Here is a 21,772-nt window from a genome sequence, read left to right on the forward strand (position 1 = left end):
ATGTATTGTTTATATTTTGAAATTCTTTATATATTTGATATTCTGTACATAGTCTCTATATATGAATTTTATTCTGGGGCACCTAGGTGGCTCAGTGGGTTAAGTGTCTGCCTTTGGTTCAGGTCGTGATCCCAGGGTCCTGGGATTGAGCCCTGCACTGGCCTCCCTGCTCCATGGGGAGTCTGCTTCTCTCTCTACCTTTCCCCCTGTTCGTGTTCTCTCTCATGTGCATGCATGCGCATGCTCTCTCTCTCTCCCAAATAAAATCTTTTTCAAAAAAGAATTTTATTCTATAGGAAAGGATTTTAAAATTCTTTATATGTTCTAGATACAAGTCTCTTATCAGGTATATGGTTTGCAAACTCTTTCTCCCATTCTGTGAATTGTCTTTTAACTTTCTTCATAGTGTCTTTGAAAGTACAAAAGTTTATAATTTCTATGATTTTCACTTTATTTCTTTTTTGTTGTTGTTACTTGTACTTTTGGTGTTATGTGTAAAAAACCATTGCCTAATCCAAGGTAATGAAGACTTATACCCATGTATACTTTTTTAGTTCTTACATTTAGATCTTTCACCTATTCTGAATTAATTTTTGTATATAATTGTGAGGCTAGTATCCAGCTTTGTTCTTTCATATTTGGATATCCACTTATCTCAGCACCATCTTTTGAAGAGACTATTCTTTTCCTGTTGGATTGTCTGGACACCTCTAAAGGAAAAACACTTTACTGTGTGTCTCCTTTACTTTTTTTTTTATTGTGTTATGTTAATCACCATACATTACATCATTAGTTTTTGATGTAGTGTTCCATGATGCATTGTTTGCGTATAACACCCAGTGCTCCATTCAGTACGTGCCCTCTTTAATACCCATCACCAGGCTAACCCATCCCCCCACCCCCCTTCCCTCTAGAACCCTCACTTTGTTTCTCAGAGTCCATAGTCTCTCATGGTTTCTCTCCCCCTCCGATTTTCCCCCCTTCATTTTTCCCTTCCTACTATCTTCTTTTTTTTAAAACATATAATGTATTATTTGTTTCAGAGGTACAGGTCTGTGATTCATCAATCTTAACACAATTCACAGCGCTCACCATAGCACATACCCTCCCCAATGTCTCCTTTACTTTTAATACTGTACTTATAGAATAATTCATTTCTGACCCTTCTGGTCACCAAATGTGTGGGAGTTTTCCCCCACATCAAACAGTTCTGAGATTCTCCAGATACCAGCTGGGGGTCCTACACATTTAATTCAATTCTGACACTACCTGGAGATATTATTAGATCCCACAGGTTAAGGGTTTAGTCCCATGAGACTGTCCCAAACCCTTTTCACATGCAGTTGCAAGTCTGGGTTGTTCCCTGTGCTTCTGACCAACCAGCTATGAATTGAAGGGTCCCATGACTCCTTTCTCAAGTTCAATTAATTTGCTAGAACACAGAACTCACAGAACTCAGGAAAGGATTTTACTTACTAGATTGCCAATTTACTATAAAAGGATGTAACTTAAGAACAGCCAGATGAAAGAGATGGAAAGGGCGAGTATGTGGGAAGGGGTGTGGAGTTCCCATGCCCTCTCTGGGTGCACCACTCTCCCAGCTCCTCCATGTATTCACCAACCCAGAGGCTCACTGAATCCCATCTTTTAGGGTCTTTATGGAGGCTTTATTACTTAGGCATGATGGATGAAATCATTAGCCATTGATGATTAATTCAAACTCTCTTGCCAAGCAGCCCCATCCTTGGGGGCTTTCCAAATGTCACCTAGCTCATTAATGTAAACTCTGCTGTGGTTCAAAGGGCTTGTTATGAATAAGAAGAGCCATCCATTCCACTTCTATTGCCCTGGAGCTATTTCGGGAGTTGGGAACAAAGCTAAGCATTATAGCAAAAATGTCCCTATGACTCTTGCATAGGAAATTACAAGGGTTTTAGGAGATATGTGCCAGGAACAGTGGACAAAAGCCAAATATATATTTCATGTTATAAATCACAATATCACCACACTGTTGTCAAAAGTTAGTTGCCTATATATGTAGTTCTATGCACTCAGTTCTGTTCTGCTGATCTATATGTTTATCCTCATGCCAGTACCACACAGTGCAGATGACTGTAGCTCTGTAGGAAGCTTAGAATTTGGGAAGTATGAATCTTCCATCTTTGTTCTTTGTCAAGATTGTTTTGACTGTTCTGGGTCCCTTGCATTTTTTTTTTAAAGATTTTATTTATTCATTTGAGACAGAGATACAGAGAGAAAGAGAGAGAGCAGTCAAAGGGGGAGAGGCAGAGGGAGAGGGAGAAGCAGGCTCCCCGCTGAGCCAGGAGCCTGATGCAAGGCTTGATCCCAGGACACTGGGATCATGACCTGAGCTGAAGGCAGACGCTTAACCATCTGAGCCACCCAGGCGCCCCTAGGTCCCTTGCATTTCTATTTGAATTTGAGGACTGACTTTTCCATTTCTGCAGAAAAGTAGTTGAATTTTGATAGATACTGCATTGAATAGAATCTGTAGAGCAATTCAGAGAGTATTGCCATCTTAAATCATCTAGAATGTGTTTCCCTTTATATAATTGCTTGCAGCATTGTTTTATAGCTTTGAATGTATAAGTGTTATGCTTTTTTTGTGAAATATATTCTTAAGTATTTTATTTTTTTGATGTTATTGTAAATGGTACTATTTTCTAATTTCCTTTTAGACTGTTGATTTCTAGTATTTAGAAATATAATTGATTTTTGCATATTGATCTTGTATCCTGCAATCTTGTAGAACTTGTTTAACAAATAGGTTTTGGGGTGGGTTTCCAAGGATTTCTATATACAAGTTTGTCATTTGTAAATAGAGATAGCTTTAGTTATTCCTTTCCAATTCAGATGCCTTTTATTTCTTTTTCTTGCCTAATCCCCTGGCTAGAGCCTCCAGTTAAATGTTGAATAGAAGTAATGAGAACAGGCAGGCATCCTTTCTGATCTTAGAAGGAAAGTTTTCAGTCTTGTACCATTAAATATGATGTTAGCTGTGGGTTTTTCATAGATGTTCTTAATCAGGTTGAGGACATTCCTTCTATTCCAAGTTTTTTGAGTGTTTCATCATGACAGGGTGTTGGATTTTGTCAAATGCTTTTTCTGCATCTATTGAGGTGATCATGTGTTTTTTGTCCTGTTGATATGGTGTCTTAGTCCTACTAAGAGGACTAAATTTAAAAGGTTTTATGATGTCTTTGGACTGCTCTAAAAAAATACTACAGACTGGATGGCTTATAAACAACAAAAATTTATTTCTCACAGTTCTGGAGTGTGGAAGTCCAAGACCAGAGTGCCAGCATGGTAGGATTCTGTCTGGTGAAAACCCTATTCCGGGTTGTAGATGCTGACTTCTCACTGTGCCCTCACATGGTGGAAGGAGGTGAGGGATCTTTTTGGAGCCTCTTTTATAAGGGCACTAATCCCATTCATGAGGGCTCCACCTAAGTAACCTCTCAAAGGCCTCACCTCCTACCTTATATCACACTGGGCTTTAGGTTTCAACATACAAATTTTGAGGGTCTACAAACATTCAGACAATAGCATGTGATGTATAACATTGATTTTCATTTGTTTAGCTACCCTTGAATTCCTGAGATAAACCCCAGTTGGTCATGGTTTATAATCCTTTTATATGTTGCTAGATTCAGTTTGCTATTACTTTGCTAAGGAATTTTTTTTCAACTATATTAATAAGAAATATTAGTCTATGGTTTTCTTTTCTTATGGTGTCTTTGTCTGCTTTTGTATCAGGATAGTAATGGCCTCGGAATGTGTTAAGAAGTGTTCTGTTTTCTATTTTTTGGAAAAGTTTGTGAAGGATTAGTGTCATTTCTTTAAACATTTGGTAGGTTCACCAGTGAAGCCACCTGTCCTGGATTTATGTTGTAGGAAGTTTTTGATTACTAATTCAATCTCTGTAGTTGGTATAGGTCTGCTCAGATACTGTTTCTTCTTAAGTCAGGTGGTAGTGTGTGTCTTTCTAAGAATTGTCCATTTTATCTAGGTTATCTAGTTTGATGGCATTGTATATTCCTTTCTAACATTAAAATATTTCATAGGCTACTTTTAAAACTTTCTGCTATTTGAGATCTTTTTCCAGTTAGTCCAGATAAAAATGGTTTTAAAATTATATAGTTGTATTATATGAAAGTAGCACTTGGGAAACTAGCTTTTAAGAATCACCAACATTATTTTCATTAATATTTTACATTTTCTTTTAGAATTGTATATTCATCAAACAGAAGCCTAAAAAACTATGAAGAGGAAATTCTTAGGAAAAAGATAGTAGAGAGGGGAGTACCACAAAAGAGATATGACTTCAGCTTTGGAAAGTGCACCGACAATGATGGAAGATCATCTGTAGAGTTCTTAGATAAAAAGTCATCTCCTTGTTCTCTTCTGAAGCATGAAGTTCCAGAGGATATCAGTGATGGAGAGGACAATTTAATTTCCACTGGTGAGGCTTTTTTAGTGGATTTTTATACATTTTAATGCCATGAAAGTAACTATATTCTGATACAATTGGAGAAAAACGTACTTCAAAAATCAACTCTACTGATTTCTTTTTTATAGGCAAATGAAATAAAAGTAATTGAAAGTAAATGTAATAAAAGTAAGTGAAAGCAAATTTTTTATGGGTAAGTGAAAGTAATACTATAGTCAACTCCTAGTTTTCCCAAGCAATTGGAGATGGGGTTATTATGAATAAATTCACAGTTCTCCTCTTAAGCCTCCACATGTCATCATCCTTATTCTGATCCACACCAATAGAAGCTTTAGCAGACTATAGATTCAGTTCTGTTATAACACAATATATGTATTGCTTAAAAAAACATGCAGCATAAAAATCATTATATTTTGTCATGACACAAAAAAATTACAATTTTGTTGTGACACATTTTAAAAAGATAGAAATCTAATAAAAATGGTATGATTTTACACATGTTGAGTTGTTAAGAAATACCTAAATACTACAATAAATATGGTAATTGACCTTGAAAAAGAACTTAAATTTGTTTGTGGAAGTGGGTGTCAGAAAGGTTGCAGCTTGTGAACTATTGTGAATTGGCAGAAGGAGGATGTTAAGGACATAGGAGTAAGTATAGATATCTATAAGTATAGATGATACAGAGATAGAGTAATGGTAGATATTCTAACAGGAAACTTGAGATCTCTGGTCTATTTATTATTTACAGAGCATCTTAGTGCAAGTTCCCAACCTCCAGTCCCCGCAAGGTTCAGTGGTGAGGGCCTGATGTTACCCTGCATGTAGAGTGGGATTGCACCATAAGAGAGGAACACCAAAATTAGGAGACTTTCATAGGCTGCTGGCAGATCTGATAGAGATAGAGAGAGGGAAATAGAATAGGAGGGAGGGGTCTTTACTTTGGAAGGTAAATAAATCTTCCCTGGTGAAGAGAGAGGAAGGTAGCTTCACCACCCTGGAGTATAGGGAAATGGTTTTGAGGGGAAGAAAATCTGTAAATATTTCTGGAACCTCACAGTATCTCTAGCCTCCAAGGCATGTTTGTTCTTTAATCATTCTTTGTCCAAATTTTCCAGCGCTCTGCCCAGAAAAGTATGCTCTGCCTCAGACCATACAGAAACAGAAAATATTCATTGAAAATGGTCTTCCAACAGTTGGTTATCTGCAATCAGATGGAAATTTGTAACACCAGATATGGAGGATGTAGGTCATAACATATGCAGTGAACTGAGGTATCTGGTAGATGTTTAAGGTGTTTGTGTATGTTTTATGTATTCTTATATGGTTCCGTTCAGGTGGGTGCAGTTTTTTTTGCAGTGACCTAGTATTTCTTGTGCATGAGCTGCAAGGAAGTGAAATGCACGTAAGCAAATGAAAATTTCACATCATGTTCAAATTGTTCCCTAATATATCAGTTGTGTTAGATCAAACTGATATTTTAAAAGCAAGCATTGTAGCAGAATTGAATGTATATGAAAGTATGTTAACTGAAAGATTTTATTATTGATATTTAGTACAACAATAATAATAACCAAACTGACTTAAGCCCACTCAGAATCCTTGTATGTACGTTAACAGTATCTAACTATGGTGAATGAATGAATGGATGTCTCTTCTAAGCTTTGAGGTAGATCCATTCGTATAGTTTATCTCATTTGGTCTCAGATAACTCTAAGAAGTAAGTGGCTGTAGGCTGATTTTTACAGATGAGAACTCTAAGTATAAGGGACTTTCTCAAGGCCACACAGATATAGCAGTTGGCCAAGCTGATATTTAGTACCCATTTTTCCTGTCTCTCATCTAGAGTTCTGCCACAGTCCCACAGCAGCCCATTAAAGTGGCCAAACACATTGCGAATGTAAGTGAAAAGAGCTCATTTACCCCTCAACCCCCTGTCTTTGAACTACTTTCTCCATTCCTCCATGGAAACCCCCATGTTTACCAGTTTATCAGATACTTGTTGTCCGAATCTTACTAACTTCTTTGCAAGCTTTCCTACTGTCAGTGTCACCTTCCTCGAAACTTCCTGTGTTCTATGACCCTGTGCTCCCCAATGATACATAACCCCCTAGAGGGCACACACATATGGAATGATTCTGTACTCCAGGCACAAGGGATACAAAGTGAATGGCGTTTACATCCATCAGGTCCTACACACAACAGGAAGTTAGCGCCTTATTTAAGTAATCTCTACACCCAACATTGGGCTTGGACTCATAACCCTAAAATCAAGAGTCTCATGCTTCTCCAACTGAGCCAGCCAGGTGCCCCTCTCTTAAATATTTTAAATACTTCTCTTCTTTATCCTCCTACCATTTCTTAATTTTAAGTCTTTGCAATTTTTCTTGAGCATCTGCACCCCAGCTAGTTGCCAGGCCTCTCATTGTGCCACCCTCCATTTATACTGTATAGAACAATATTTGTTAACTGCAGGTCTGATCACGGCACTCCCCTTATTAAAATTCTTCAATTGTTTCCCATAGCCTTAATATAAATCCCAGGTTCTTTCCAGTGACATAAGGAAATTTGTGAACTGGCTCTTGCCTAGAACTCTGCTGCTTCTTCTCTTCACAACGTCCTCCCACCCTTTGAGCTCTAGTCTTACTGAATTACTTGGCGTTTCCCCCAAAGAACTGTATTCTTGCACTTGCTGTTTCTTCCTGGAATGCCATTCTAATTATCACATATTTTTTAAAGATTTTATTTTTAAGTAATCTCTACACTCAGCATGGGGCTTGAACTCACAACCCTGAGATCAAGAATCACATGCTCTGCTGACTGAGCCAGCCAGGCGCCCCCTAATTATCACATTTTTAAATGGAATATTGATTTTGCATTAGGTTTTGAATGTTTAAGAGTGAACAAAACAGATAGAGTTCCTGTCGTGCAGTCTAGGAGGAGATATAGTCAGATGGATTATGCACAGAGTGTGATGAGGACACAGATAAGGCACATTTTACCTGGACTTAGCATACAGAGAAAGCTACATGAAGGGAGTGATGTCTGAGTTGAATCTCAGGGAAAAAAGCAGGAGTTAACCAGGCAAAAAGAATTTAGGGGAGAAGTATTCCAGGCAAAGGAAACAACATGCTTAGAGGCGGAGAGAGCTCAGGCACATAGCAAATTTTAAAGACTGGAAATAGTTTATTGTGGGACTAGGGTGGAGTAGGGGACAAGAATGGTTACAGTGAGAGATGAGCCTGGAGATATAAGCAGAAGCCAGATTATTGAAAGCCTTATATAAAGGATGACCTTATTTCTTATTGTCCAAATTGGGATACTTTTGAAAGAGTAGAAAGTGCAGAATTATTATTGTGGTCAATAATTATTCTGGGGCAACAGGCATTAGCTGGGACTGTCCCAGGCAAACCAAGACATGTGGTCACCTTCCTTATAAGCCATTTTGGAGAGTTTGGGTGGTACTATTTGGCAGGCTTCTGGAGTATAAGCAGAACAAGATTATGGTAAAGTGGAATGAAGACTTGAGCTTGAGGAACATTGAGTTTGGGATTTCTCTGACTGTGGGTTTTTTTCTTTGACCACTTCTGACACCAAAATGTGTGTGTGTTTTTTCCCCCTACACCAACTAATTCTCCAATATCAATTGGGTATCCAGCAATTCAATTCTGACGCTAAGGTTTATCCTGTTATGCAAGGTAATAGTCATATGCTCAGTCTTCCCCCTGTCATCCTGCCCTGGACAGCTGTGGCCCTCCAGGCTCTGAGAGCTCAGGCTAGTCCCCAACCACCTGCATAGTGAGGAGCTGGATGTTGTGGGGCCTGGTAAATCATTGTAAGACTGGCTTTTACTATTTAAAAAAATGGAGAGAGCCATATGGTTTTGAACTGAGACGGCTCATGATTTGGATTACATTTTTTTTTTTTTTTAAAGATTTTATTTATTTATTTGACAGAGAAAGACACAGCGAGAGAGGGAACACAAATGGGGAGTGGGAGAGGGAGAAGCAGACTCCCCGCCAAGCAGGGAGCCCGATGCGGGACTCGATCCCGGGACTCCAGGACCATGACCTGAGCCGAAGGCAGTCGCCCAACCAACTGAGCCACCCAGGCGCCCTGGATTACATTTTTAAAACATGCCTCTGTTGGGCTCAAGAGTGGTAGATGTGTTGGGAAGTTATTGCAGAGATCTAGGTGCAAGATGATAGTGGCTTAGACTGGGGTGGTAGCCATGGAGATACTGAGTCGTGGTTGGATTCTGGATCTCTCTTGATATCAGAGCCAATGATGACATTGTGGTTTATAAATATATAAATTTATAAATTTGTAAATTTGGTTGGTGGGAATCTGTCCCCAGTGACGGATTCTCACCAGATGTATTGACTAAAGTTTCTGGACTGACAAAGCTATGATATACAGTGTAGTAATTTTTAAAATATAAACATGTTTTATGTTTCACTTCTCCCTTTCTGAATGATGAATCTTTTGAAGTAGAGATACTTTTAAAAATATTTATTTTCTTTATTTTTCTATACTGTATATAGTACTAAACTCATAGTAAGTGCTCCATAAATCCCATTGATTTTAGTTGAATATATATTGGCTCAAATGTCATTTTCATTTTCACCAAAAACTCATGAACAGGAATAGGAAGGTAATGAAAAAGGGTATCAAAATTGGAAAATTTTCTGACTTCCTATGTCGGATATTCATTCAGTGGCTTCAATTTTGGTGTATAATTTTGTGATAATATTACCTATATTTAACTATAAATCTGTATTCAAAGGTATATTTATATTTAAATTAAGTTGAAATTTATTTTTCAAAGCAAGATAGAGATGATTTTAATATTGTTTTATTTTGAATTTACTAGTTAAATATTGTAGTTACTATTGCTCTCTCTTAGTAGCTAATCAAGATAACTGTGGAAAAACCTTTAGTAATATTAAAACACAAAATTTTTGGATATTTATAATAAAGAAACTATTTTTTAGTTTTGTTTTTCTCTTTTAAAGATAATTGTGACTTGGATCCTGCATCTGAATTAGGAGAAGATTTATTGAAACTTTACGTGAAACATTATTGCCCAGATATTGATATTTATGTTGATGGAAAAAGTTTTAAAGCTCACAGGTAAATAGGCACTTGACTGTGATTTGGTGTCTTGGTTGTGAAAGTAAAGTTTAAAAGCATGGCTATCTCTTCCTAGCACAGTGGTTTTCAAGCTCTGATTCACAAAAGTCACAGGGGTTTCATGGCGATGCCTCAGGGGACCCGTGACAGGGGAAGGGGTTGGACATTAGGCAGGGTTTTCTGCCTGCAGGTTCAGCCAGGCTCACATGCCCCCTTCCAGACATGTGCACATGTTTCAACCAGAGCTGATCTCTGCTTTGTATTGGGTGTGAACCTAAGATTTCATTAGAAGAAAATATTCTGTTGCTAAAATAGGTTTGAAAGCCACTATCACAGAAAATATAATTAAATGCAGTTTTTAATTTCACAGGCATTATAGTATTGAAAATGATTATTTCTACATGAATGACATGTATTTTCTCTAGTTGCATTTTGGCTCAAAGTCTTTGATTCAGAATAGATATTCTTATGAATAGCATTGATTAGAAGGCTTAATATTTCAATGTACTTTTTAAAAACCATTATTATGCTTTAGAATTGGGTTGCTTAGACATTCTAGGCTTTTAGATTTCAAATTAAAGCCTGTTCTTTTTTGCAAGTAACTAAAATGTGCTTCAAAGAAGAAAAAATTTTAATAAATACAGATTTTCTTTTGGAACTCAAGGGAAAGAAATACAGCTGGGCCTCACAATGGACAAGAAATGGAACCAGAAGACTGAGGAACCCAGTGTTTTTCCTCCCTCTCTTTGTGTTTCAGATAGAATGTTGCTAAGTTATTCTGGTGCTCCTGAAGAGGAAGAACCAGGTTATTTGCAATGGCAAGAACCAGTCTTCTAGGTTCAAGGATACACAATCTTAGTGAAATTAGCAATGGGTTTAGATTACAGGAATCTACCATGCCAAAACTAGTGATGTTTGTGTTCTCAAAAATCATATTGGCTTTGCCAGTTAATTGACAGCAGTACATTGCTAAACTCTAGGATTACTAGTTTCAGTCAGACTATTTACCATTCAGAATTTGAGTTTTTCTCTTGGGAACATGTATTTTGTAATTATAAGTACATATGCACATTTTTCTAATTTTTATGAAATCTGTATTACATACAGTAAAATACAGGGTGTAATACAGATTTATTAATATATATTCCATATCATGGATATATATTTCCCAAATCGTGTGTATGTGTGTTTCTTTGCTTCTTTGATTCTTTTTTTTGGGGGGGGGGCAATGCAATTTTATTTTATACATTAATTTTATTTTGTGTTCTGGTTTTTCTTGAAACCACAGGGGCATTGTACCAAAGTTTTACTTATAGAGCCCTAAGGTTATTGTCATACAGGGAAAGCAAGACCTTGTGATCATTTGCAATATATCCTCAAACAGTGTCTATATTTGGCCTCTCTGTGTGCTGCCTGAGAGTGGACTATGTTTTAGGAGCTGCATCTAGAATATTAGGTTTGTATTCCAGAAGAGTTCTTGCTCACATGTCTGGTTTATTTTGTTCACCTAGCAATAAAAAATAAGTATATATTAACTAGAAAGGTAATTTCCTGAGCATATATTCTAAGAAGATCTGTCTTAAGTTTTTCTACTTTGTTAGTACACTTATATGAGTTACAGTGGCAAAACCTAAATCTCAAGATTATCTTCCTAGTCCAAACTTAAATAACTGTTTAGTACATAATAATTTTATTATTCAATTTAAGGAATATTTTGTCAGTAGTTCGGAAGACATACATTCATGTCATGTAGTTTAGAGCCCAGCATCAGAACTTTCTGAATTACTTCTGTTCTAAATGATCAGTGTCAGCATTTATCCTAGTGATGTGGCTAAAAATCCATTTGTGATATGGCTGTTTTAATTTTTAAATTATATGGACTCATCTATTGAAAGATCAATGCGAGTACTCATAAATACCAGAATTTATGATCAGAATTACATTCACATTAGGGCTCTATTTTATAACCGCTTAGTTTGCTAGCTTAATAGGTCCAAATTGCTGTGGTAATGAGGTAGTTTCTTCTTTTCTTGAGTCCCGTCTTTCTCTCATGCTCTCTCTTCATAAACATCCCTGATACCTGGTTCTTCCAAGATATGTCTCCGGTTGCTAGTTGCTCTGTCAGTCTTTATCTTGATTCCCAGCTTATTGCCTGGAGTCCTTGATATGCTGCAGTACAGTCTGATGTCAGTCACTTGCTTGTGGTGGCACAATTAAACCAAAGAAGTTATTTTATAACAGAGTGGTTAAAAGTGTGTGAACTGTGTGTGGAGCCTTTCTGCCTGGGTTTGAATTCTAGCCCTACCATCTTTTAGCTCTGTGAATTTGGGCAGTTTAACCATTCTGTGCTTTAACATCCTTATCAAACATGGGTATTCTCAAAGTACTCATCTCACAGGGTGACTATGAGGATTAAATTACTTTAAAGGACTATATAGGTGTTTGCTATAATCATCCAGGCAATAGGCCTTTGATGATAAGCTTTTGTGTAGATGGTAGCAACAACCTGTAATCACTTATGTGGGGCAAGCAGAGAAATGTGGTTTGAATCACTTGCATTTCCCCCCAATCCAAAGATGGGATAGCAGTATGCCTCCAGGTAAAGTCACATTTACTTTACTCTTCTCCATCTACATAGGCTTTTTCCCCTCTGAAGCATATTCTTCACTCTTCCCACATCTTTGTCCTTGTCTATCTCCAATACTTCTACTCAAAGGAGAAATGAAGAGAGCTCTTTTTATTTGAGGGGGGGTTATAATAAAAGGAGGACCCCTTAGAGTTCATTGATCCTGTTGTTAGTTATGTTACTCCTTTTCTGAGTATTGCTTCCTGGGACACTACTATACATTACCCTCTTTTGTAGACCTCTGTAACATTACTTTCCTGCCTGAATTGCTTTCAATCACCAGATGAATACCATCTGGATATTGTACATTTCAGTTTTCCTTTATTTCCTCCTGTCCTCTTCAGCCTACCCCTAAGTTTGTACCTGGTGCAGTCTACTGCGGATCTCACATTTTATGACATTATTTATTATGTAGTGTTTCCTGAGAGAAATTGTGAATCTGTTAAATTTTTAAGATAGTCTGTTTGTTGTACTTCTGTGTTCCATAATTAAGATTTTTGGGGGGGCTGCTTTATTGAAAAAGCATGGCAGTGATTCCTGATTTTAGCTTTGACACTCGATCTGATAGCCTTTCCAAAATACCTTTCTTTTTTTTTTCTTTCCAAAATACCTTTCATTTCAGTGTCTGATATTATACCATTAGGCTTTCATTCATTAAGTTAAAGTGTTCAACTCCCCTTTAAAATGTAGTTTTTTTCTGAATATTTAGCAAATTGACACTCAGGAGGTCGATGTTCTATTTTGTGCCATAGTATTAATCAGTTATATGTTCAGCTGAAAGCTTTTTCAGAAGTGTATAGTTTAGTAATTCAGAAGTCAGTCTTTCTGGGTTTAGATTCTGACTCCACCATTTATGGAATCGTTGAGAAGTTGCTTAATGTCTTCAAGTCTCAATTTCTTTATCTATGAAAAGAATAATAGTAATTATAGCATAGGATGGCTGTGAGGATTGAATCAGGTAATGCACACAAAACACAATAGCTGGCACGCTATAAGCTTTCAATAAATGTTAGTTGCTATAAATATGTATTAGGTATCTGGAAGAGAGACACATTGTTACCTGTTGTACCTGATTTTATAGTGGAGTTTCGCAAACTATGGCTCAAATCTGGTCACTGCCCTCTTTTTATATAGAACAACAAAAAGACAAGCATATGCAACAGTAACCTGTAAAGCCTGATATTTATATCTGATATTATCTGTCCCTTTATAGAAAAAGTTTGCTCTCTTACTTGGGATTTGCCAGGAAGATTGCCAGGAAGCCTTAATGAAATAATGATAATAAAATTCCAAATTACCATGCAATAAAGTGAGTCACTACCATCTTAGTATTAATTACTTTGTTAGTGATAAATGGTCAACCCTGTCCACTTGTGAGGTTTGATGTGGTAATAATAGAGGGGAAAGAGATAAAATTCCTTGGTGCCACAGGTCTTTGAGAGATGTCGCAGTGGGGAACCAAAGCTGAAGGCTCTGGGTGCCTGAAAGGAAACAAACCACCTGCAGTAGAAGCTCCTTAACTGAACTTGACTAAAACTGCTCTTCACATATTCTCTATAGAACATGCTAACAGCACAGTAGGCAGAACTGTGAAAGCTTAGGAGGCCCTTCTCTAGTGTACTTACACTTTTCCGGTCCTGTCATTGAGTTTGTGTCTTCCAAAGGTCACTTGGGTTGTTCCCAAACCTATTTAATGCCATTTAACTTCTTATTTTCACAGCATAACTCAATGAAATATCAAATAAACCAATGATACAAGAAGTATGAAAGAGTTATTGTGGGGCGCCTGGGTAACACAGTTAAGTGTCTGACTCTTCATTTTGGCTTAGGTTGTGATCTCAGGGTCACAGGATCAAGCCAAGTCAGACTTCACACTCATCAGGGAGTCTGCTTGAAATTCTCTATCCCTCTCCCGCTCGTGCTCTCTCTCTCTAAAATAGGTAAATAAATCTTTTAAAAAATTACTTAAAAAAAAAGTTATCATTCCAGTGGAAACTAAAGTGATGTGAAGATCTAATAAAAAAGGCACACTTTAAAAAATTGCTATTGAATTTAGTATAGATGAACAATATAAAAGTTTGAGGGGAAATTATAAAAATCTAAAATGATTCTATACTTCAGTTGCTTCGCAAAAGTTTTAGATTTCATTCTTCATTTTAGAGAAATTTGAATTAGAAATTATAGATGTATATATATGTATAGCTTTTGTGAGAAATAAGAGGCTCTAGTCAGTGAACTCACATTAAAAAAGGGATTGGCCTTATGGTGAAAGATTGTGAATGAATGCATATGCGTTGTTTTTTTTTTTTTTTTTTTTAATAATTGGCAGGTGTTTTATTGAGATATGGTTTTTGGAAGTGGGAGAAACGTTCTAACTGGTCTTCAGGTACATTTGTCAGTGATTGGTTGGCTGCAAGCGAGTAAGCAAACAGTTTGGAGAATTTCAAAAGAGAAAGGATTGTTCAGTGTTAGGGGTAGAGAGGTTTTTTTGAGACTGCTTATTCCCTGCAAGAAGTTAGGGTCATTATCAAGTGGATACTGGTAGTGTTCTCCCCATAAAGAGTATGGAAGTTTTTTAGCATACTTCCACCTATATGATTTGGAATTTCTGGAGTTGTTTTAATGCTCAGTAAAATGATTTTTTTTTTTTAACTGAAGTATAGTTGACATATAATACTAGTTTCAAGTGCATAACAGTGATTTGACAACTTATACATTATGCAATGTTCACCACAATAAATACAGTTACCACTGTCCCCATACACAGTTATTACAATATTACTGACTATATTTCCTATGCTGTCCTTTTCCATATTTATATTTTTAAAAGATTTTATTTATTTATTTGACCGATAGACACATAGTGAGAGAGGGAACACAAGCAGGGGGAGTTGGAGAGGGAGAAGCAGGCTTCCTGCCCAGCAGGGAGCCTGATGTGGGGCTCGATTCCAGGACCCTGGAACCATGACCTGAGCCGAAGGCAGACGCTTAACGACTGAGCCACCCAAGTGCCCCTCCATATTTATTTTTAAGTTATTATAAAATGATTATGATATACACAAATAATTTTTTAAATTCTCTCAATTTTTTTGATTAACCAAAAACTGTCAGTTCTAAAGAGGGCATCCATTACACTTTGCAAATAATTTTTTAACTTAGGAAAGGCTAATCTTGTGAAAGCTATAATCAATGGATGTCAAAATGGATGTCTTAAGAAAAAGCTCTTAAAGTTTATGTTCTCTAAGATGTTTGCAAAGAAGTGCAATGGGTATAGTCACAGCTCTATAAAAAGTTTGGATTCACTACCCTGGGTTTAACCTTTATTTAGTTATATAGAATTAAAAGTTTAAAAAGTATTCTTGGAGCAAGAGTACTTAAAAAAAAAAAAAAACAGTCCTAGTAAAAAGTTCCTTCTTTAGAGCTTCTCTGAGTAATCCAGGCCATTATTCTGCCTGGAGTAGTGAATCTAGTTCAGCTAACATCAGGAAGTATTGAATAGCAAGCAATGTACTAAAGCAAGAGCAAGGGGGAAATTAGGGCATCTTGACAGAGCCAGAAGCAGCCTTGTCAGTTGAGATTAAATTTAATCGAAAGGAGAAAATGGTTTTGGCATATTGAAAAATGAAAAATCTGGCAAAGATTTTTAATACACCATGCCATTTATAGCACTTTTTTTTAAATGTGGGCTCCATGCCCAGCATAGAGCCCAACATAGGGCTTGAACTCACGACCCTGAGATCAAGACCTGAGCTGAGATCCAGAGTCAGATGCTTAACTGAGCCACCCAGGCGCCCCCTACAGCATTATTTTTTTTAAACTGAGGCTTGTATCCTTTTTTTTTTTTTTTAAAGATTTTATTTATTTATTTGAGAGAGAGAGAATGAGAGAGACAGAGAGCACATGAGAGGGGGGAGGGTCAGAGGGAGAAGTCCCCCGATGCGGGACTCGATCCTGGGACTCCAGGATCATGACCTGAGCCGAAGGCAGTCGCTTAACCAACTGAGCCACCCAGGCACCCGGCTTGTATCCTTATTAAGTAAGAATGTTTTCTAAGTTTCTGTCCTGAAGTCAGGGCAATTATTTAAGTCTCAGATGCTTTTAATCTTACTTAAATGGAAATAGCATGCTGTGTTAGTGCAAATCTTCAGAGAAGCAGACATGAGATGGAGGTTAGACTTGCAAGAAATGTGTTAGGGTAAACTCATGTGAGAGAACATGGAAAGGAATCCAGAGGTGACTGAAGGAGCTGTCAAACTGCAGTATTGATCTGACCGTGATGGAAGGAGAAGGGGAAAGAAGGAAGCTTGCGTAGTAGCTTCTTAGGCTGCAGTGCAGTTCTGAGGAAAATCAGCAGACTGTTAGAAAGTCCCCAGGCCAAAGTCACCCATCAGAAAAGGCTCTGTCTCTCTGAAATAGGCCTGCCTAGTGTCCCTGATGTGCTTGTCACTGGCAGGGAACAGCCTGTGAGAAAGTGGCCTTGGGACCCATGTGGTACTGAATGCAGAGTGCTCTACTGGGGCCACTGGTCAGTTATGCAGGCAAAGATCAGAGGCTGCCACACTTGGAAGTTATGACGTGCTATATATTTATACAGGCATACCTCCTTCTATTGCATTTGGCTTTATTGTGCTTTGTAGATAGTATGGTTTTTGTTGTTGTTACTGTTTTTTACAAATTGAGGGTTCATGGCAACCCTGCAACAAACAAGTCTATCAGTGCCACTTTACCAACTGCATTTGCTGACTTCATGTCTCTGTGTCACAGTTTGATAATTTTTGCAATATTTCAAATTTTTTCTTTATTATATTTGTTGTGGTGACCTGTGATCAGTGATCTTTGATGTTATTATTGTAATTGTCCTGGGGTGCCATGAACTGCACCCATATAACATGGCCAACTTAATTGATACATGTTATGTTTGTTCTGACTTCTTTCCCAGTCAGCCATTCCCTCATCTTTCTCCCTCTCCTCAGGCTTCCCTATTCCCTGAGACACAACAGTATTGAAATTAGGCCAGTTAATAACCCTACAATGGACTCTAAGTATTCAAGTGAAGGGAAGAGTTGCACATCTCTCACTTTAAATCAAAAGCTAGAAATAATTAAGCTTGGTGAGGAAGGCATGCTGAAAGCCAAGACAGGCTGAAAGCTAGGCCTCTTGTGCCAAACACTTAGCCAAGTTGTGAATGCCAAGGAAAAGTTCTTGAAGGAAATTAAAAGTACTACTTCAGTGAACAAACAAATGTTAAGCAAAACGGCCTTATTTTTGGTATGGAGAAAGTTTTAGTGGTCTGGATGGAAGCTCAAACCAGCCATCACATTCCCTTAAGCCAAAGCCTAATTCAGAGCAAGGCCCTAACTTTCTTTAATTCTGTGAAGACTAAAAGAGGTGAGGAAGCTGCAGAAGAAAATTTTGAAGCAAGCAGAGGTTGGTTCATGAGGTTGAAGGAAAGAAATTGCCTTCATAACAAAAGTGCAAGGTGAAGTACCAAGTGCTGATGTAGAAGCTGCAGCAAGTTATGCAGAAGATATAGCTAAGATAATTCATGAAGGTGGCTACACTAAACCACAGATTTTCACAGATTTTATTCTATTGGAAGAAGATGCAATCATATTTGCAAATGACATACCTGATAAAGGGTTAATATCCAAAATCTATAAAGAACTTATCAAATTCAACTCCAAAAAAACCCACAAATAATCCAGTTAAGAAATGGGCAGAAGACATGAATCGGCATTTTTCCAAAGACACAGATCGCTAACAGACACATAAAAAGATGCTCAACATCACTCATCATCAGGGAAATACAAATCAAAACTACAATGAGATACCACTTCATACCTGTCAGAATAGCTAAAATTAACAGTACAGGAAACAGCAGATGTTGGTGCAGATGCGGAGAAAGGGAAACCCTCTTACACTCTTGGTTAAAATGCCACTGGTGCAGCCACTCTGGAAGACAGTATAGAGGTTCCTCAAAAAGTTAAAAATAGCGCTACTCTAAGATCCAGCAATTGCACTACTAGGTATTTACCCAAAGGATACAAAGATACAGATTCGAAAGGGCACATGTGCCCCAATGTTTATGGCAGCATTATCAACTATAGCCAAATTATGGAAAGAGCCCAAATGTCCATTGACTGATGAATGGATAAAGAAGATGTGGTGTATATATACACAATGGAATATTACTCAGCCATCAAAAAGAATGAAAGCTTGCCATTTGCAACGACATGGATGGAGCTGGAGTATGGTGCTAAGTGAAATAAGTCAGAGAAAGACAAATACCATATGATTTGACTCATATGTGGAATTTAAGAAGTGAAACAGGTGAACATAGGGGGGAAAAAAAGAGAGGTAAACCAGGAAAAGCCTCTTTTTAATTATAGAGAACAAACTGAGGATTACTAGAGGGGAGGTCAGTGGAGGATGGGTTAAATGGATGATGGATATTAAGGAGGGCACTTGTGATGAGCACTGGGTTGTATATGTAAGTGATGAATCCCTAAATTCTACTCCTGAAACTAATATTATACTATATGTTAACTAATTGGAATTTAAATAAAAATTTGAGACTAAAAAAAAAAGATGCAGTGCAATCTAGAACCTTCTGGGCTAGAGAGGAGAAGTCAGTGCCTGTCTTCAGAGCTACAAAGGACAGACTAACTGTCATTGAGACCTACTGCTCAGAAAAAAAGGTTTCTTTTAAAATATTGCTATTCATTGACAATGCACCTGATCACCCAGGAGCTCTGATGGAGATGTACAACCAGATTAATGTTGTTTTCATGTCTGCTAACACAACATGCCTCTCTCTCCCTCTCTCCCTCCCCACTCATGCGCACTTACTTGCTCTCTTTCTCTTAAAAAAAAAATGCTTTGTCTGCTAATTCCATCATCTCTTTCATTTCTGGGTCTGCTTCTATTGACTGCTTTTTCTCCCTTTATAATTAACATTTGCTACTTCTTTAAATACCTAGAATTTTTTATTACATACTGGATGTTATATTGTTGAGTGTTTGAATTTTGTTGTCTAAAAGTGTTGAAGTATGTTTTAGCAGGTAATTTAGTTATTGTGGATCAGCTTTATCTTTGAGAGTTGTTTTTAAATTTTGTTAAGGTGGATCTAGTGTTGCCTTTGCTCTAAATGTTATATAGCTTGTCTACTGGGATGTCACCCTTCTGGGAGCTTCCTTAGTGCTCCAAGTATTCAATTCTGGCTGGAAGGAGCTTGAATGTTGGCCAGCTCCCTGGCCTTTATTCTTTGCCTGGCTTCATGGAGCTTTACCCTATATATGTTCAGATTATATTCAGACAAAACCTAATTCCTCTAATTTCTGGAGCTCTTTTTCTCATAACTCCCTTTTCCATAGTACTATGTCTCATAAATTCCAGCTGACTCATCCTCCTGAAGCTCCTATATTAGTCTTCTGAGCTCAGTAAGACAACCAGGCTCTTCTTGTGTTTGTCCTCCCTATGCCATAATCTAGAAATTGTTTCTAGGAAGAAAAAGCATCATGACTGTAGGGCTTACCTCATTGGTTTTCCTTCTCTTAAGGATCAGTCCTGTACTTCCTTTTTCCCCCAGTGTCATATTTTATTCTTTTAATCACTTTTCTACTTGTTAATATAGAAAAGCTTTCATTTTTATTTTTTATTTTTTTTAATATTTTATTTGAGAGAGAAAGAGCACAGCAGGGGGAGAGGCAGAGGGAGAGGGAGAAGCAGAGTACCTGCCAAGTAGGGAGCCCGATGTGGGACTTGATCCCAGCACCCTGGGATCATGACCTGAGCCAAAGGCAGATGCTTAACAACTGAACCACCCAGGCGCCCCAGAAAAGCTATCTTTCAAAAGTGGAAGAAGAATCCCTAATTTTTTTCTTAATATACTTTATTTCTTAGAACAATTTAATTTTTTTATTTTATTTTTTTTAAGATTTTAAAAATTTATTTGACAGAGAGAGACACAGCGAGAGAGGGAACACAAGCAGGGGGAGTGGGAGAGGGAGAAGCAGGCTTCCCGCGGAGCAGGGAGCCCGATGTGGGGCTTGATCCCAGGACCATGACCCAAGCCGAAGGCAGACGCCCAACGACTGAGCCACCCAGGCGCCCCTCTTAGAACAATTTTAAATTTACAGAAAAACTGGGAAGAGGACAGAGAATTCTCGTATGCCTCCACACTCAGTTCCCATATTATCAACATCTTATATATACATTTAGAATAGTACATTTGTTACAAGTAATGAACCAACACTGAGACATTATCATTAACTAAAGTCCATAGTTTATTCAGAATTCTTTAGTTTTTGCCTGGTGTCCTTTATTCCCCAGGGGTCCCATCTGGGATGCCACATTACATTTAGTGGTCATGTCTCCTTAGGCTTCTCTTGGCTCTAACATCTTCATAGAATTTACTTGTTTTTGATGACCTTGACAGTTTGAGCTCTGGGCAAGTATTTTGTAGAAATGTTCCTCAATTGGAGTTTATCTGATTTTTGTCATCATTAAATAGGTTATAGGTTTTGGTGAGAAAGTTCAAAAGGATAAAATGTCATTCTTATTACATCATTTCATAGGTACATGTAATCATCATTAGACTTATCACTGTTTATGTTAACCTTGATCACCTGGCTAAGGTAGTTTTTGTTTGATTTTTGCACTGTAAAGTCGTTCCCATCACCATCCCCAAAGTTACTTCCAACCCATCTCCCAATTGCACACTGTACTCTCTGGAAAGAAGTAACTGTATATAGTCCACACTTAAGGGATGGGAGTTATGGCTCACCTTCTTGAGGGAATAGTATCTATCTAAATTATTTGGAATTCTTTTGCACAAGAAATTTGCCTCTTTCTCCCCATTTATTTATTCAGTCATATCTGTGTATCATCATATGGATTAATATTTATTTTGTACTTGGACTTATATTTTGTGCTTGGTTTGTACTTTTGCTTATTTTGTACTTTGGCTTATTTATTTTGTTGCTGAAATTGTTCCAGCTTTAGCTACAGGAGCTCTTTCAATTTGTTCTTATGTCCCTTTGACAATCCCCCACATCATTTTGTGTGTGTGTGTGTGGTATTTCCTTACTTTTTGACACTAAAAATGCTCTAAGCTCATCTGCCCTCGAACCAACCATTTCTCTAATGAACCCTGGTTCTTTTATTCTGATGGTATTAGAAACTAATATCTGGATACTGGGTGTGCTTGTTGCTGTTTCTTTTAGGTCACTCAGCTGACAGAGCAAAGAATATATATGTATATATATACACTAACCTGCATATATGCACATAGCTATAAATATTTCTATATGAATCAATCTTTTTAAAAAGATTTTATTTATTTACCACAGAGAGAGAGAGAGAGAGCGCACAAGCAGGGGGAGCAGCAGAGGGAGGGGGAGAAGCAGTCTCCCCGCTGAACAGGGAGCCCAGTGCAGGGCTTGATCCCAGGACCCTGAGATCATGACTTGAGCCGAAGGCAGATGCTTAACCAACTGAGACACACAGGCGCCCTCTGAATCCATCTTTATATTAAACTAAAT

General features: G+C 37.6%; 1 protein-coding gene across 1 annotated transcript in view; it reads left to right on the forward strand.

The window, feature by feature from the left end:
• LOC145715826 (BTB/POZ domain-containing protein 8-like) overlaps positions 1-21,772 on the forward strand; it is a 51,207-nt gene that overhangs the window by 21,282 nt on the left and 8,153 nt on the right. Inside the window, exons 3-4 of the mRNA XM_081818799.1 lie at positions 4,248-4,483; positions 9,487-9,604. Coding sequence (XP_081674925.1) covers positions 4,248-4,483; positions 9,487-9,604 — 354 coding nt within the window. The remainder of the gene's footprint in view (positions 1-4,247; positions 4,484-9,486; positions 9,605-21,772) is intronic.

Source organism: Leptonychotes weddellii, chromosome 4 (assembly GCF_054177405.1).
Source record: "Leptonychotes weddellii isolate Sample4059 chromosome 4, ASM5417740v2, whole genome shotgun sequence".
NCBI classification, from domain to species: domain Eukaryota; kingdom Metazoa; phylum Chordata; class Mammalia; order Carnivora; family Phocidae; genus Leptonychotes; species Leptonychotes weddellii.